General features: G+C 37.2%; 1 protein-coding gene across 1 annotated transcript in view; it reads right to left on the minus strand.

Annotated features, from left to right (window-relative positions):
• The window catches only part of PIAS2 (protein inhibitor of activated STAT 2), a 73,051-nt gene that overhangs the window by 22,787 nt on the left and 32,910 nt on the right, over positions 1-17,354 (minus strand). The window contains exons 4-9 of the mRNA XM_015561480.1: positions 14,287-14,337; positions 14,066-14,156; positions 8,431-8,565; positions 5,953-6,058; positions 4,485-4,558; positions 465-625 (exon numbers count right to left, since the gene is read on the minus strand). Coding sequence (XP_015416966.1) covers positions 465-625; positions 4,485-4,558; positions 5,953-6,058; positions 8,431-8,565; positions 14,066-14,156; positions 14,287-14,337 — 618 coding nt within the window. The remainder of the gene's footprint in view (positions 1-464; positions 626-4,484; positions 4,559-5,952; positions 6,059-8,430; positions 8,566-14,065; positions 14,157-14,286; positions 14,338-17,354) is intronic.

The following is a 17,354-nucleotide window of genomic DNA, read 5'->3' on the forward strand; positions in this document are numbered from 1 at the left end:
ATGCAGGAATTGCACTGGGCCTCTAGTCTTTCTATATTAGGAGAATGCAAATCAATAAGTTCAGCTTCTATCTAAATGAAACTATAAAAAAAGAACAAATTAAAGTGAAAGTAAACAAATGGGAAAAGAAAAAAGAAACAAATGAAATAGAGAAAAATCAATGAAACAAAAATACTGGTACTTTAAGGTCAATAAAATCAACAAACTTCCAGTCAGATTTAAGCTCACTTAAAAAGTGGGCTTTGCCCTCTTTAGGACAGGCTATGAAATATGATATTGGGAAGCAAAAAAAAAAGGACACTACTCTACCTCTTGCCCCCAACAGAAATCATAAAGATAAAAGAGCCATTAACCAGTTTTAAAAAAAGATTGAGTATAATAAAGCAGAAAACACACAAACATCTTGACTTTATGCTAGAAGAGAATTGATATGAGGCTGTACTGGAGACAAAGCTAATATTTACCCATCTAAAATTAGACTTTCATAGGCAGCTTTTTTGTCACACACAGGACAAATCCAGGTGGGCTTCTTCTCATTCATTTGCAGATAAAGGGCAGCATCAAAACACTGTAGATGTGTACAAGTCACCGCTCGGCATGGGATTGTCAGCCTCATCTTCCCTAACTACAGGCAGGAAAGAAAACATGAGAAACCATTTCAGAAAGGAAAACAAAACCTCAATGGGAATAGTCAGTCATAAAAGTCTGAAAGAAGTCATACAAGAAGATCAAAATGAAAAAAAAATTCAAAAGAATTTATTTCCATCAAGGCTACTACACATCTACACTAATAAAAGAGAAACATGCAAATTGGTGTCACTCCGCTACTCCCACAAGTCAATCAGAGCGACTATGCAAATTAATCCAACAAAGATGGCAGTTAATTTGCATACGCAGGCATGGAGCAAAGACTGAAGGCTCCGGCCGGAGTGAAGACTGAATTCTGAAGACTGAAGAGGCTTGGCTTCTCCGCTGCCAAGCCTCACTGCAGCCACAGCAGAGAAGCCAAGCCTCGCTGCAGCCGGAGGGGATAAGAGGCTTGGCTTCTCAACTATGGCCGGACCAAAGGCCTGGGTCCCGGGTGCCGGAGGAAAACCAGTGCCAGCAGCCCAGGGAAGGAAGGCCTATTGCGCAAATCTTTATGCAACGGGGCTTCTAGTTTTATTAATATTCATTGATAGCCCTATAATTTAAAAAAATGTTTTCATGTTTTGAAAATAGGTAACATAAATTCACAAGTAGGACAACATTCATATACAATGAAAACATGTCTGTCACCGTTTCTCCTATTTAGAGAGAACCACTGTTACCCATCTCTTGGATGTCCTTTCATAGATGGTCTATGTTTTTTAAAAAACATTTTCACCTGAATGGTAGCATGTGATATACAAAATTTTGAACCTTCTGTCACATAATATAAATTTATAACTTTTTCACATATATCAGTACAGAAAAAAACTATCACAATATGAAGCTATCACATTTGATATGAAGTATATCATACGAAAAATTAAAACTTATACCTGAAGGTCTGCATAAAGCTTATGAATAGGAGGGCCTGGGTCCAAACACATGCCCGCTAGGACCTCTGCCACCACCTCCCCTGCTGGCACTACAGATTTCTCTCTGGGTTTGACAACCACAGATTCTCAATTTCTAAGCAATCCCAATTTCATGTAATTCTATCCCTTTTTCAATAAAGATGTTAGTTTAAGTTAATGATAATTTTTTTAAAAAGCTTCAAAATAAAAATATCTGCAAATACCACTTTCCAGGATGGTAGAGAGTTGGACTTATCAACCAAAGACCTTGAATGCATAACCCATGGACACAGACAATAGGGTGCTGAAGGCTTGGGGTGGGAACAGGATGTGGGGGGAGGGGAGACAGGGACAGGTTGGAGGGATTCAATGGGGGAAAAGGAGGACATATGTAATATTTTCAACAAAAATGAATTATTTTTTAAAAAAGCTTTTGGCATTTGTTACTGCCTCCTCGTAGACTTATAATCAGAATATTTATTATTTTAGCCCAATGTAGCAATATGGTATATTGTTAAGAGAACTAAAATGATGCCAGAAGACCAAAATTGTTATCCTTGTTCTACTAGTTACTACTGTGTGATTTGGATTAGTCAATCTTTCAGTCTTAGTTTCCTCATCTGCAAAATGGGAACAACCCCCATACAGGTTTGCTAAGGGGGTTAAATAAGGGGCACATAATAGGAAATTGAGAAATTATTCTCTTCTCTCTCTCTCTCTGAAACAATTCTCTCTCCATTTAAAATTGTAGATGGCGAGGCAAAAGTAGGTTTACAGCCCTAGCTGATTTGGCTTAGTGGATAGAGCATCAGCCTGTGGACTAAAGGGTCCCAGGTTTGATTCCGGTCAAGGACACATGCCTGGGTTGTAGACTCCATCCCCAGAGAGGGCGTGCAGGAGGCAGGCAATCAATGATTCTCTTATTATTGATGTTTCTATCTCTCTCTCCCTCTCCCTTCCTCTCTGAAATCGACAGAAATATACTTTTTAAAAAAAGTAAAAAGAAAGTAGGTTTATAGTTGTTTGTATGGAAATTAATACAATAATTAATTAATAATATAAGAATAAGCTCTATGTTTCGGCTACTCGCAACTGTAAACCTACTTTTCCCCACCCTGTACATTTCTCATAATGATGGCTGGTTACCAAATGCCACCTAAACTGCATTATAAATTCCTGATTCCATATAAAGTCCCTCTCATATGGAAAGGGTCCCCTCCAACAGTATTGATTTTAAAGAAGCCTCCATCCATGATTCCTGACCTTTCCCATCTCTTCTCTGGTATTCCAATAACATAATTATATATGGCAAGTCTTTTGCTTTTTCATGTAAGTTAGCTTTCTCTCTCAAACTAGACTATTAAATTTCTGAAAACTTTTTATCAAATCTTCAGTATTTTCTCCCACAATTAGCTCAGTACTGAACACACAGGAGGAGTTATCTGCATTGCTGGCAGATTCTCCCCTATAGTCTCTATGTTAGGAAATACGAAATAAAAATTATTGTGCCATTAAGAAGTACATTACAAATGAATTAAGACACCTTATACATTCTAACTCATTAAAGTAGAACAATCAATTAGCATTTATTAGGTCCTAGCGATTTTATTACCATTTATTAGAGGCCCAGTACATGAAAATTCATGCACTTGGGGGGGGTCCCTCAGCTTGGCCTGCACCCTCTCACAATCTGGGACCCCTCAGGTAGGGTCCCTAGGCCTGGTCCCCTGGCTATAGGCAGCTGGACCCCCAGCTCCCCTGCCACCGGCGGCCTCCCTCTGCAGGCAACAGGCATGGGGTGCGATGGCTTGTCTGGCCTTGGCCTCCCTCTGTGGGGCAATCGCTGGCTGGTTGCACACCTGCCAAAGAGTCGCTGCTGGTGGGCTGTGCCTGCAGGGGGGCATGGTCAGCCCTGCGAGGGGCCGTGTGCCTACCTGATCGCCCCTAACCACTTGCCTGCATACCTGATCACCCCTGATTGCTGGGGGGCGGAGCCAGCCCTGCGAGGGGCCATCTGCTTACCTGATCACCCCTAACCACTGGTATGCCTACCTGATCACCCCTAACCACTCTGCCTGCCTGCCTGAGTGCCCCCAACTGCTTGCTTGGGGGCAGGGCCAGCCCAGTGAGGGGCCATCTGCCTACCTGATTGCCCCTAACCGCTGGCCTGCCTACCTGATTGCCCCTAATCACTTGTCTGCCTACCTGATCACCCCTAACTGCAGGTGTGCCTGCCTGATCACCCCTAACCACTTGCTTGGGGGCCAGCCCAGTGAGGGGCCATGGTGGTTCTGGTCTCTGGTCATTCCGGTCATTACACTTACGGTGGCTGGCCTTTTATTATATAGGATAGTTTGATAAAAGGAGCAAGCAACTCTCTCTATAGGTTTATTATTAGCTGTGGATTATATATAGCATTAACTGTATTATTCTGAACCTAAAAACTCTCTTCCCCTACGATCAACTATCCTTTTAGGTCTCTTCTTGCTTAGTCGCTGCCTGAAGAATGTTTGCATTCTTTGAAATTACAATGCTTAATCGTGAAATTCCCAAATGGGAAAACGACAGAAGTTTAGAATCCTATATAATAAAAGCCTAATATGCAAATCAACCAAACGACGGAACGACAGGTGGAACAACCAGTCACTATGACATGCACTGACCACCACAGGGCAGATACTCAATGCAGCAGCCTCCCTCAGCCGGTAGGCTCCAGGCCGGCCAAGGCGGGTTCCAGCGGGGGCCCCCGATTGCCCCACCAGTCACCCTGCAGATCAGCCCTGCTCGCTGGCCAGGCCTAGGGACCCTACTGGTGCACGAATTTCGTGCACTGGGCCTCTAGTTCTACCATAATATATCATTCATTCCCACACTTACTTTCATAGGAAAATTAGTGATTTATAAAAAGTAAAACACCCCAGAATGTTTTGTTGCTTTACTTACAGGGCACATCAAGGATACCCGAAGGCTAGTTGTAGCAATTTCACTATCAGGATCTGCAGTAAGTTTTTCTTTAACTTCAAAAAGAAGGAAAAATAATTTAAAATTTTTATATTAATTGTGGCATATGAACAGAATTATAGAAATATATATAATATTATTTAAAGTTTCCCACTCTGAATAGGTCAAGAAACTACAAAAGCAAAACAAACAAAATGTTAGGTATTAATGTATTAAAAACTGAATTATACTTTCAGTATTAGGTTAAAGAATTGCAAACTTGCAAACTCTGTATCAGATGTTCAACTAAATTTTTAAAAGTAAAATTATATTTAAGAAGAATTTCAGAACAGAAAGTTGTTTAAGATTTAAGAACAAAACAATTAGGAAAGGAACTTAGAAAGCAGCAGTACTCTGAGTTTCAATGCTATTCTAACATACATTCATGACTTTTTATTAGGGAGTCTTGGTTGTTTCCAATAATTACTAAATTTATAAACAGAAAAGTCAACTATTTTTATACTTCCTTTGACAACTGAAAACTACAAGGGATGTGATAATTGGTCTGAGTTTTCATTCACCAGGTAATGTATACAAGTTACTGCACATATAAGCTAATAAATATATGCACTCTCTTCAGATGCCTAATTCTCAACACCATTATAGGGAGGGAGAATGGGACTGGCACTAGAGACAGTGAAAATTGGAGCAAGACAAGAAAAATTAGAAAAGAGCTTCCCTGGCTTCGAAGTCTAGGCAAAAAGATCATTATGCTGTTTGAGGAGATAAGAAATGGTTCAAGATATAAGAAACAAAATACCATTTCAAAAGCCCTACTTGGCTCCCTTTTCAATCTATAGAGTCTTTTCTCCTTTCAGGTTCATTCAAGCAGTGAGGGAAGTAACTGGAGGGAAAATATTTTCTTTCCTCCAAAAACGTCTTGATCAATTAAATTTAGTTACTGGTCTGAATTATTTACAGTTTGGGTTAGATTTTTTTCTCTACCTATTAGTATACATTATCAAAGCAAAGTACAAAAGAAAACATCTCAGAAGGCAAATATTGTTGCTGATGGATATCAACCATTCTTCAGCAAAAAGAGCTTTTGATTATTTACAATTTTTTAAAATGCATATTCTATTAAACACTGGGGGTTTTGAAAACTTGGATTCCTATTCTCAAGTTAATGTACACATCCAAACTACCATTAACTTAATGTTTATTTAAATAAGTTTTCATGAGAAGGCCCAAAATCACACTAGTAGGGGCTTAAAACTGATCTTCTTGGGAATAGTTTGTAAGAGAAGGGTTTTTTCAATTTATAGGGCAGTGTTTTTGGAGTATTTTTAATTCAATATTCATTTTAGGTTTCTAATAATTGTTCCTAAATTATTCCTACATTGATGTATATGTGAGGCTTTTTTTTTCTATTAAAGCATCTCATATGCTCAACCTTACAAACATTACTTACTTAGTGCTCTGGAATGATCAGGGTTTCTAATACCTTTCATTTTTAATCTCTGTAATAACATGGCTGATGTGAGCTGCCGTACAAGATATACAGACATGGAGTAATTCTACAAAGAAAGATAATCTGTATTAAAGACAAGAGATAATAGTCTCTTTATTTACATAAAATACTTGTCTAAGAACCTCTGGTTTCTAAAAATGACATTCAAAATAACTTCCACAGGAAGGTCAATGACTGCTAAGGAAACAAAATCAGCTCCCTCAGGGAAGATAAAAGCCCAATCATATTAAAGGTATTTCTCAATCACTTATCACTTTAAAACATCCATGGGAAAGATTACATACCTCAGATCAGTGGCTTTCAAACTATGTTCCTAATCTAGCAAACCTGGTATCTCAGGGACCATCATGATATGAATAAAAATATACCCTCCCCTGCTGACTACTAACTAGAATTTTTGTTTTTATGTATGGGCTCTCCTAATATTGTCATTGAAAAATGGGTTCCACTGCAGAAAGTTCAAACACCAGTGGTCTGAATTAACATGTCAAATCCAGAATTCCATTTGCTTCATGGCCTTGAGCAGAAGAGACCACGTGCTTCACCACCTTGAACAATCATTTAAATGAACCCCAAATCAGCTTTCTTCTGAGAAAAACTCTAAGAAATTAACTCTTGTTCTGAAATGGGCATTTTACTAGAAAAGGGGCAGCTACTGGAGTATGTAAGACACACGAAGACATAATAAAAATAAACTAGACAAGGCCAGAATTGCATCAATCTATACCTATTAAATCTGGCACAAAGGAACCTTCAATAACTATTTATAGAGCTATAAAGGGATGAAATATAATTTTACCAAAATGCTAAAAATCTCTTACCTTTGCACTACATATATGAAGTCAATGAATTCTATAATAAGAAAATACTTTGAGTAGTTGCCAAACCAATTATTTAAAGTATCATTTTTAATGTCCTGAAACAGTCCTTTTAAATATCTGAATACCCAAGACAGTGTGCCAATTTTAAGTCAATTAATATAATTACAAAGAAAGAATATTATTCTCATTGTGTGGCAAAAAGAAAAAAATTACCAGATCTTCAATGCCTACAACCATTTATTCAAAAACCTAAAAGCTGATAATCATTTCAAAAAAATATACTATTCTGTTCAAATTCTACTCACTAGGGCTCTAAACTATTAATACTTGCTCATTTGATAACGTTATTTACATTTGCATACAACACTCATTCTCAAGATTTTACCCATTCTTTCTAATAAGTAAGCCTCAGGGAATTAGGCAACTTTGCCAAAATCAAACAATGGCCAAGACTAAACCAAGATTTTCTGAATCTTTATCCAATGCTCTATCACTGCACATTCAGTTCATGCAAGTGAAAAATACTAGAAATCAGTACACTATGATAATACTGATAAGTTATAGTAAAAATTCAGAAATGAGACTCAACAGAACAATCATTAGAGAATAATATCTTTATAGTCTAAAATTAATACAAGAATAATATTTTTATAGTCTAAAATTAATACTGCAAGCTTCTTTATTGTCCATCTCTGCAATTACCTTGGTAATAAAACCAAAAAATTCTTGGTACAAACATGGGACTCAACTTCTCTATCCATAAAATACAAAACAGTATCCTTTTTTCCTACCAAATAGCAACATTAAAGTTTATGTTCAACTAGTGAACCCCAGTGGGGGACATGCAGGAGGCAGCTGATCCATGATGTTTCTCTGTCATTGATATTTCTATCTCTCTATCCCTCTCCCTTCCCCTCTCTCAAAAAAAAAAAAAAAATCAATAAAAACATTTTTTAAAGTTTATGTTCAGAAATTGAAATTTGCCTATTTCAGTTATATGAACAATAGTTCTAAAATGAAAATCCCTTGTTGTATGAACCAGTAACTCATAACTGATATAATGCATTTTAAGACTAAGAATCAACAGAAAGCCAGATAATCAACCTAAAGGTATAGAGGAAATAATACAATTCTAAATAAATGTGTTCATGAGATGCCCACATATTATCTGAAGTATCAGCTATTTCTGTTAAGGCTGGAACAGATTATTTCTTATTACAACATGAATACATTTAACTATTTTCCCCAAAGCTAGATAAAGCTTCTTTATTACTCTTCATAAATAACAAAATTTTATCCAAAGTTTCCAGTTTCTTAACATGTCATTTAAACACTATTGTGATTAAACAATTTCCTTAAGAAATATTGTAATTATACGTATTTCCTTTCTCGGAAAATAAAGAGATGAGACTCAGGAAACCTTGAAGTTTTTAACTTTAAGAATCCCCATACCTCCATTCCTGAATTGGAAATTACTGCTTTTTAGAGATTAAAATCAGAAAACAGGACAAACTGGACCTGGTAGCCTAAGAAAAACCCCCAAAACATATCAACTAATGGGATTACTTTCATGTTGCTCAGAGGAGAGAATTTTTACCTTCCCAATTTCTGATGCCCAAGAAATGGAAATCTGGTTTGGCACAGCTGAAGATAACCTAACTAAAGATGTAATATTCAAAGGGCGTCCAGGGCGCTTCTGTTCAATCCCATTTTTAGGTGGTGGTGCGTAGCCCTATAACCATAAGAAAGAAATTAAATTATCTGTAGGCATTAAGCATTTTCTTGAAGATAGATACAGAATCTTGTGTTAATTTCAGTTACACTAATTCTTTTTATTTTATACTAGAAATCACATAGTCCTCACCCAAAGGTCACCAATCCAAAAGAGAAAAATGACATTTTTTTAAAAGTTATAAAATATTTCACAAATTCAGAAAACTATCCCCCTCCAAAAACAAAATCCCTGTTCTACCATTAAAATTTAAAATGCTGACATCTTGTCACATTGGTTATGAATCTTTCTTTCTCTTTACAAACAATAAAGTTGCACCTCTTTGTATTACTTCATCTTAGGAGCTCCCATTCAAAATGCATTCAAATACTGGGAGTGGGAAAGAAGGAAAATAAGCTTTAGGAATTAAAAAATAATTAATTTCAAAAAAATTATGAAAATCTTGTGATAATTGGTATTAACTTGATGTCTATAGTAATACTGCTATTTATGCTTTATTCCACTCTCCTAGTCATTTAGTATTTCTTTTAAATAGCAAATATACTCATTTTTTTATTTATGGTATATCCAATTTTCAATTACCATTGAACTTTTCAGTTTGACTTTCAAACCCAAATAATATATTTTTTAGAAAATTAAAAATTCTAAGCTGCAAAAATATCTATATATTAAAAAACATATATTTTACTACTAAGGTGCAATTGATGTAATTTAACTATGCACCAATGAGAAGGAAAAAACACTAAGTTAAGGACATAAACAACTGTATCACTACTTATTTCTGCATATATCGCAAGGGGATATAAGCAAATGAACTGGCTAACACATTCCTTTTGGATAAGAACCTCCTGAATTACTTTTCACTCAGTTATCAGTAGATATGTTTTCCACATAATATTCTCCTATATGCCACCATGAGCTCTGGAGATAAAGGTATTCAATATATTTATTGTGTTTCAATATAAAACTATACTCTACCTCCACTAACATCTCTTAGATTTCCTTGCAAGTGACTGACACCCTTACATTAACTACATGTGTTACTGCTGACACACTCTGGATCTTAAGAGAATACTAGTGCACAACAGTGCACAACATTGGGGGGGGGGGTCTTTCCTCAGCCGGGGCTGCGCCTTCTGGCAGTCCAAGAGCCCACGGAGGCCATCCCCCAAGGGGTGCTTAGCACTGCCGCAGAGGCAAGACAGGCTCCCACCACCGCCGCTGTGCTCACCAGCTGTGAGTCCAGTTTCTGGCTGAGCGTTGCTCCCCATGGGAGCGCACTGACCACCAAGGGGCAGCTCCTGCGTCGAGTGTCTGCCCCATCAGTCAGTGCACGTCATTGCGACCAGCCATTCCACCACTCGGCCTATATCAGCCTTTTATTATATAGGATATCAATCAGTGGTATTCGCACAATACCCTGGATTTATGAACCTAGCTCAAAATGTACTTAAATCACTTGCTGACTGAAAAACCCAGGGAGTGCAGCTGATGAGTCAGACCATGGAAATAACATCAAGGTTGTACAAGTACAGGCAATGAGAATATATTACAGCTGTCACTTGGTCATTAGCAACTGTAAAACAACTCTAGATTTTAGGAATGTTAAAAATATCCATCTTAGAAAAAAATGAAATACCCTATTGATGGTTATTACACGGCAGAGCTAAGGAATACATTCTGTCTATCACAAGTAGGGAACATCCTTCACTGCTTCATAGGAGGTAGGATAGTAATTAGTAAGTAGGAATCACATGATTACTTGTAATCTACAACTTGGGATAAGACTTTGAAAATCATTAAAAACAGTGTACAGGGAAGTACTAGGCAAAGAAAATAACTTCCACTATACTTTAAAAAATGGAAATGTATGTGTATGTAGTAGTATGTGGAAGAGGGTAATGCTCATCTAAGGTTGTTCAAGTAAAATAAATCAACAAAACATTCATTTAAAAACTCTAGGAAATGGTTCAATGAGCAGCAAGCACATGGAATATCAATACCAATGTCTGGGTAAATTTGAACGGAACATTTGTTTTGCCTATATTTGGCCTGGAAGATAATTCTGTCTTCTGGTACGTACACTGCTAGGTGAACCAAATAAAAACAAGATGATAAAAATTCATGAACCAGCTAAACAGTGAACTCTGTAAAATGGAATTTAAGACACGAAGCCACAATGTTTTAAATTAGTCTGTGAAAGAGAGCAATAATAGGGGTTAAGAAAATAATAACAATGACTGTAAGAATGAGGTGTTAGCATATTCAAAATCAAATATGGTACTACTCTTAATCACCTCAAGTATTTTTAACTTGACTAGTTTGATTTCACTGGTAATTCCGAGTTATCTGTTTACATGTAGTCTCCCTCTGATCATCAGCATCACCTCCATTCAACATCTATTACCATTATTAAGAATAGAATATACCAGGGATACTGGTTAATAATGCGGATTTTTTTCAATAGATGGAGTTACACATATGTTGATATATATACGATTTAGTATGTATGCTATTTTGTTGTATTGACAGCAAGCTTCAAAACTTCCTATGTCAAATTTTCTGAAGGTGTTAACATAGATTTTTTTACACTAATAAATGTCAATTTTGTGCCAAAAAAAAGAACATTTGCAGCAAGTTTTAATTCATTACTTTATTTTGAAGAAAAGTGCTGGTGAAAGCTTCGGGAAGCTTATGGTGAACATGCTACATCTCAAGATACTTGTGAATGGTGGTTTAAACGCTTTAAAAGTGATGATTTCGATGTGAAAAACAAAGAACATCCAGGTCAACTGAAAAAGTTTGAAGACCAACAATTACAAGCATTATTGGATGAAAAAACTTGCAGAACGATGAAATGTTGCTCAGCAAACAATTTCCGATTGTTTACAAGCAATGGGAAAGATTTTAAAGGAAGGAAAATGGGTGCCACATCAACTGAACGAAAGACAGATGGAAAACGAAAAAGTCATCAGTAAAATGTTTGGTGGGATCAGGAAGGTATGGTGAATTATGAGCTTCTAAAACCAGGTGAAACCGTTTAATACTGATCGCTACCGACAACCAATAATCAATTTGAACCATGCTTTGATTGTAAAACGACCAGAATGGGCCAGAAGACACAGCAAAGTAATTTTGCTTCATGATGACGCACCATCACACACTTCAAAACCAGTTAAAGACACATTAAAAGATCCTGCCTGGGAAGTATTAACCCACCCACCATATTCATCAGACCTTGCTCCTTCAGATTACATTCCAATCGATGGCACACGCACTTTTTGAGCAGCACTTCAAAACGTACCAAGAAGTGGAAAATTGGGTCTCTGAATGGTTTGCCTCAAACAAGAAAAGTTCTATTGGGACGGTATCCACAAATTACCTGAAAGATGGGGGAAATGTGTAGCTAGCGGTGGACATTATTTTGCATAAAGCACTTTTGATATTTCTCTTGAAATTATCGTGTTTTCTTTGATTACAAAATCCGCATTATTAACCGGTAGACCTAGTAGTTGGAAATTTGTAAAATATATATATAGTTAACCTTCACATATTTCTAACAATTTTCCATACCTTACGCATAAATAAAATGAAGTTCATTTAACAGAGGACCTCTGAAGAAAATCTAAAAGCTTTCTAATAAAGGCTGTTGAAGAGCCAGTGAAAGATTTTATTTCAGTCTCAATCTAACATTTCAATAAAAGATATACTCAAAGAACCTTTTCTGTTACATGCTATGATGACATCCTACCTTATTTGTAATTCTGACAAGAATGCTGTTCCTTTAGCATTTTCTAATTACTACTACTTCAATACTAACAATACACATTTACTTTTTTACTTTATATTATAAAACTTTTCATATACAAAAGTAAAGAGAACAATAAGTACCCACAAATTTGCTTCAATAATTATCAACATGTTGCTAATTGTGCTTTGTTTGCTTCTGGCCTAATCAGTCCACACCAAAATTCACACCTCACACATACACACATTTGATTTTGCCCCTTAGTATTTAAATGCAAATTCTAGACATGCTATTTAATCCACAGATACTCTCATATGCATCTTTATTAAGACCTTAAAAAAATGTATCACAACCTTACAAAATTAACCATAATTTTTAAAAATTATCTAATGTAAGGTTTATACTCAAATTTCCCAATTGCCTCAAAGATGTATTTTATCTTTTTATTAGAGGCCCGATGCACAAAATTCATGCAAGGGTAGGCCTTCCTTTTACCAGCTGCCTGATTCACAGCCCCGGCTGCCAGCAGCCGCCCCCAGCCTGCACCTGCCTTGGCCTGGTGCAGCCCGTGTCCACCGCCACACACCCCTGGTTCCCCAGTTCCACAGAGCCCCCCAATCAATTGCCCCACAGAAGGTGGCCTGAGCCTCCCTCTTTGTGCCAATCGTGGAGCCCCCCAATTGACTGCCCTGCCAGCTGGTGGCCTGGGCTTCCCTCTGCGGGGCAATCATGGGGCAATGGTGGGGCCCCCTAACCAACAGCATTGCACCTGCCTTGGCAGGCATGGCGCCAGTGCGTGTCATACCATGGTGGTCCAGACGGTCATTCTGCTATTTGGCCATTTGGTCAATTTGAATATTACCCTTTTATTATTACAGACTAGTGACATGGTGCATGAAGTTTGTGTACATTAAAGGGGGATAAATTAGAGTAAATATTTTAATATTGCTATTTGCCCCTTCTCTATACCAGAAGTGTCAGAGATGAAAGAAAATTAATAAAATGTATGTGACAATCTTCCTCCTGTCAGAGTCTGGGGTACACCATGGGACCCAGAGTCAAGTCCCCACCCACCCACGTGTGCCTCGAAAAGACCCAGCTGGCCCCACCCCCATTGGGCTAGATCCAGACCCGGCTGGTTCCCGTTTTGTCAAGCCCCTCCAGGCAGGGTCGCAGCCTGAGATCCCCTGGCCTGGCGTCAGGTGGGGGGCGCAGCCTGAGGTCCCCCGTCAAGCCCTACCAGGAGGGGGTCACACCTTGAGGTTCCCTGTCAAGCCCTGCTGGGTGGGGGGTGCAACCTCAGGTCCCCTGGCCCGGTGTCGGGGCAGGGGGGCACACCCTGAGGTCCCCAGCCTGGCACCTGGGGGGGGGGGGGGGGGGGGAGTGGCCTGAGGTCCCATGTCTAGCCCCACGGGGAGGGGGTGTTGGGTGGGGTACAGCCTCAGGTCCCTGCTGATTGCTCGTTAAGACTCGTTATGGAAACTTGGCCTCCATTGTGGGTGCAGCCATCTTGTGTTACGGAAACCACCGCCACTGCTGTGTGCACCGCCATCTTTGTGGTAGAGTGACAGTCAATTTGTGTATTCCCTCTTTATTTTATAGGATTACTGAAAATTTCAAAGCACATACAAAAAGAAAGAAAAAAGTATAATGCACTCCCATATACCCATTATCCAATCAATAATTTATTTACTCATAGTTTTAGTCTTTATCTACTCCACCAGACCTCCTGGTGAATTAAAAGCAACTTACAGGCAAAGGAAAAAGTTTCCCATTTACTTTTATACATAGACTATTGGGATAATTATCTTCTTGAGGGCAGCTTGTCTCTGCCAAGCAAAGTCTGCATTAAAGAAGAAAAAAGAAATTATTCTTAAATAGTATACTCAAACATGCTTATGTATTTTCAAATTCATGACTATATGCACATAGTTAGCAAATATTATTAAAGTAAAAGAAAATTTCAAACTTGCCTCAGCTGAACTTGGACTGTATAATCTCTTCGACCACCTGGCAAAAAATCCCTTTGGAAAACAGAAAGAAATTGGGTTAACCAACCTGAAAGAATGTCTAATGGCCAAAGGTAGAAGAGTTTGAGCAACAACATAAATTACTTATAGCATTGAAATACAACCCTCAAAGTAACCAAGAGCCCACACGGACACATAGATACAAGTAATTAAATAAATAGGGGGAAAGGGCCTGCTCTTCCATAAAAAAAAAAAAAATAACTCCAATGTGGAAGAGAATAAGGACAATAGAAAATCATACGACTGAAACACAAAGAGTGTTTATGATGAAGTAACTGCTAAAGGCAATAACCACAAGTGAATGCTTAAATTGGTGAGCAAAAATCTGGAGAAACAATATGTGCCTAATCTCAAAGTACCTCCTCCTTCCAAGATATTTTTTATCTTTTTTTTAATTGATTTCAGAGAGGAAGAGAGAGATAGAAACATCAATGATGAGAGAGAATCACTGACTGGCTGTCTTCTGCACATCCCTTACTGGGGATAGAACCTGCAACCCGGGCATGTGCCCTTGACTGGAATCGAACCTGGGACCTTTCAGTCCACAGGCCAATGCTTTATCCACTAAGCCAAATCGGCTAGGGCTCCCAAGAAATTTTTTAATAACAAAGGGAAAACAGCAACTTTACAGTGCAAAAATCTGGTAGGCAACACTTTATCCAAGTGACCAAGATTAACACTGCCAAAAATAAGATGTATCAATATTCTGTAGCCCCTGATATGATACAATGAGAAAGAAATATAACTTGGGCATTCTTGCCAAAATTGCCTGATCTCAATCTAGTCATGACAAAACATCAGACAAACCCAAATTGAGGGACACTGTACAGATACCTGACTAGGACTCTTCAAAAGTATCAACAGTTATAAAAAAACAAGGCAAAATTAAAAAACTGTCAAACTGAAAGAGACTAAAATGACACAACTAAATATAATTTGGGATCTTGGATTGAATCCAGGAACAAAAATTCAATAGTAGAAAAACTGGTAAAATCTGAATAAAGTCTGTAATTTAGTTAACAGTATTGTATTAATTTCTTGGTTTTGATAATTAAAGTATGGTTATGCAAGATGTTAATGTTAAGGGAAGCTAGGTGAAAAGTATATCTGCCCTTTTTACAACTTTTCGGTAAATCTGTAATTACTTCAAAGTAAAAATAATTTAGGAGTACAAAGTAATACATAGGCTAGACACTGTTTTATATTAAGGACTTATGAATTATGATTGTGTTAAAAATTAATCAGAGATGCATTTTGAAGTATTTCTGGGTGAAATTATATGATGTCTGTTATTTGCTTTAAAATATTTCAGGGAAAATGTGGAGGGGTGGTCATGTATGGTACAGACTTCCAAAATTTTGATAATTACTAAAGCATGGTAATGGGTACCAAACTTTTACTTCCACTTCGGAAGGAAATTTTTGATTAGACGACTCTGAAAAGGTTGGGGGTTTTATGTACATGTGTATGTGAGCTTTATTTTTAATTTGGAAGAAGAACTGTAAATAGCCTTACTTTTATCATTAATTTTAAAAATGTTTTTGGTGGTGCCCAGCCAGCATGGCTCAGTGGTTGAGTATCAACCATCACCGTCAACCATCTCTAGAACATGATTACACTTGTAAATTAAAATTACTTAAATTTTAATCATTCATTTCTTAATTAGTGAATATATTCACATAGTTCAAACTTTAAAAATTTATTTTAAAATGTATCTTGAAATCTACTTACTCTAAATAATCTTCCGTCAAAGGCCCACTCAACACTCTAGTGAAACTTTCCCAGACCATCAAGGTTAAAAGTAATCTCCTCCTCCTATAAGTCAGCTCTCACTTGTCCTTACTGAATTTGCTCTTTTCACATGACACCTCACAATGCCAATGATCATTTTATGAATATAAACTGGTTCACTAACAAGACTTGTGGAAAACAACTTGTAGAAAGGAGTTACATCATATAATACAGTGCTTTGCACCTAATAAAACACTGAATTCCCCTAATTATTTGGATTTTGGGTTTTTTGGACTAATCTTTCTACTATGCTCAGAACAGTACCAGTTGATGTTCTTATCCCAGAAAAATTACAAATAATGTCTCCTTTCACTCTAAAAATGCCTCAGTTTGGATGATACAATATGATCATACTGTCTTTGGACTATCACAAATTCTTTTTTATGTTGCTATATTTGAAATAAATTTTTCATTAAAAACATTATTGCCAAATGTGACAAAAAGTAATTCAGAAGATACTCTGGTGTTTTACTCAAAGTTTAAATATTATTCTAATACAGAGTATTTATTAAATATTTTGGTAACCTTAGTCAAAGTACACACCACACTTACTTAAAAAAAAATAGTTCAACTCGTATGAAATGAATTGTATTATCCCAAAATGATTATTGAAGCCCAGGCCTAACCCTTAATGTGACACATGTGGAGATGAGAACTTTAAAAAGGTAATTAAGGTTAAATGAAGTCAGAAGATTGGGATTTTAATCCAATATGACTGGTGTCCACATAAAAAGAGAGACACCAGAGATGCACAGGTACACGGAGGAAAGGTCATGTGGGTACACACAGCAAGAAGGCAGCCATCCAAAAACCAAAGGACTCTGGAGAAAGCAAACCTGTCAACACTGAATCTTAGACTTCAAGCCTCTTAAAATATTAGAAAATAAATTTCTGCTGTTTAAGCCACCCAGTATGTGGTACTTTGTTACAGCAGCCTTAGCAGACTAATACACCAATGTTCATGGAGAAATATATTCCAAACATTCCTCTTACCTGGATATGCATATCTCTCTAACTTGTTGAGGAGTCAGAGCAAAAATAAAAAACTTTTCTTGAAATCGCTGAATACTGCTTTGAACTGGGGAGGGAAGAAAAAACTTGATATTAAAATAACAAATCCAAGGGTATTGTAACCTACAGCAACTAGGTAATTCTGATAAAGGGTCTGCCAAATTCTGAATTTTTTATAACTAAAATACTTCAAAATAGATAAGTACTAA

The sequence above is a fragment of the Myotis davidii genome, unplaced genomic scaffold (assembly GCF_000327345.1).
Source record: "Myotis davidii unplaced genomic scaffold, ASM32734v1 scaffold815, whole genome shotgun sequence".
Classification (NCBI taxonomy): domain Eukaryota; kingdom Metazoa; phylum Chordata; class Mammalia; order Chiroptera; family Vespertilionidae; genus Myotis; species Myotis davidii.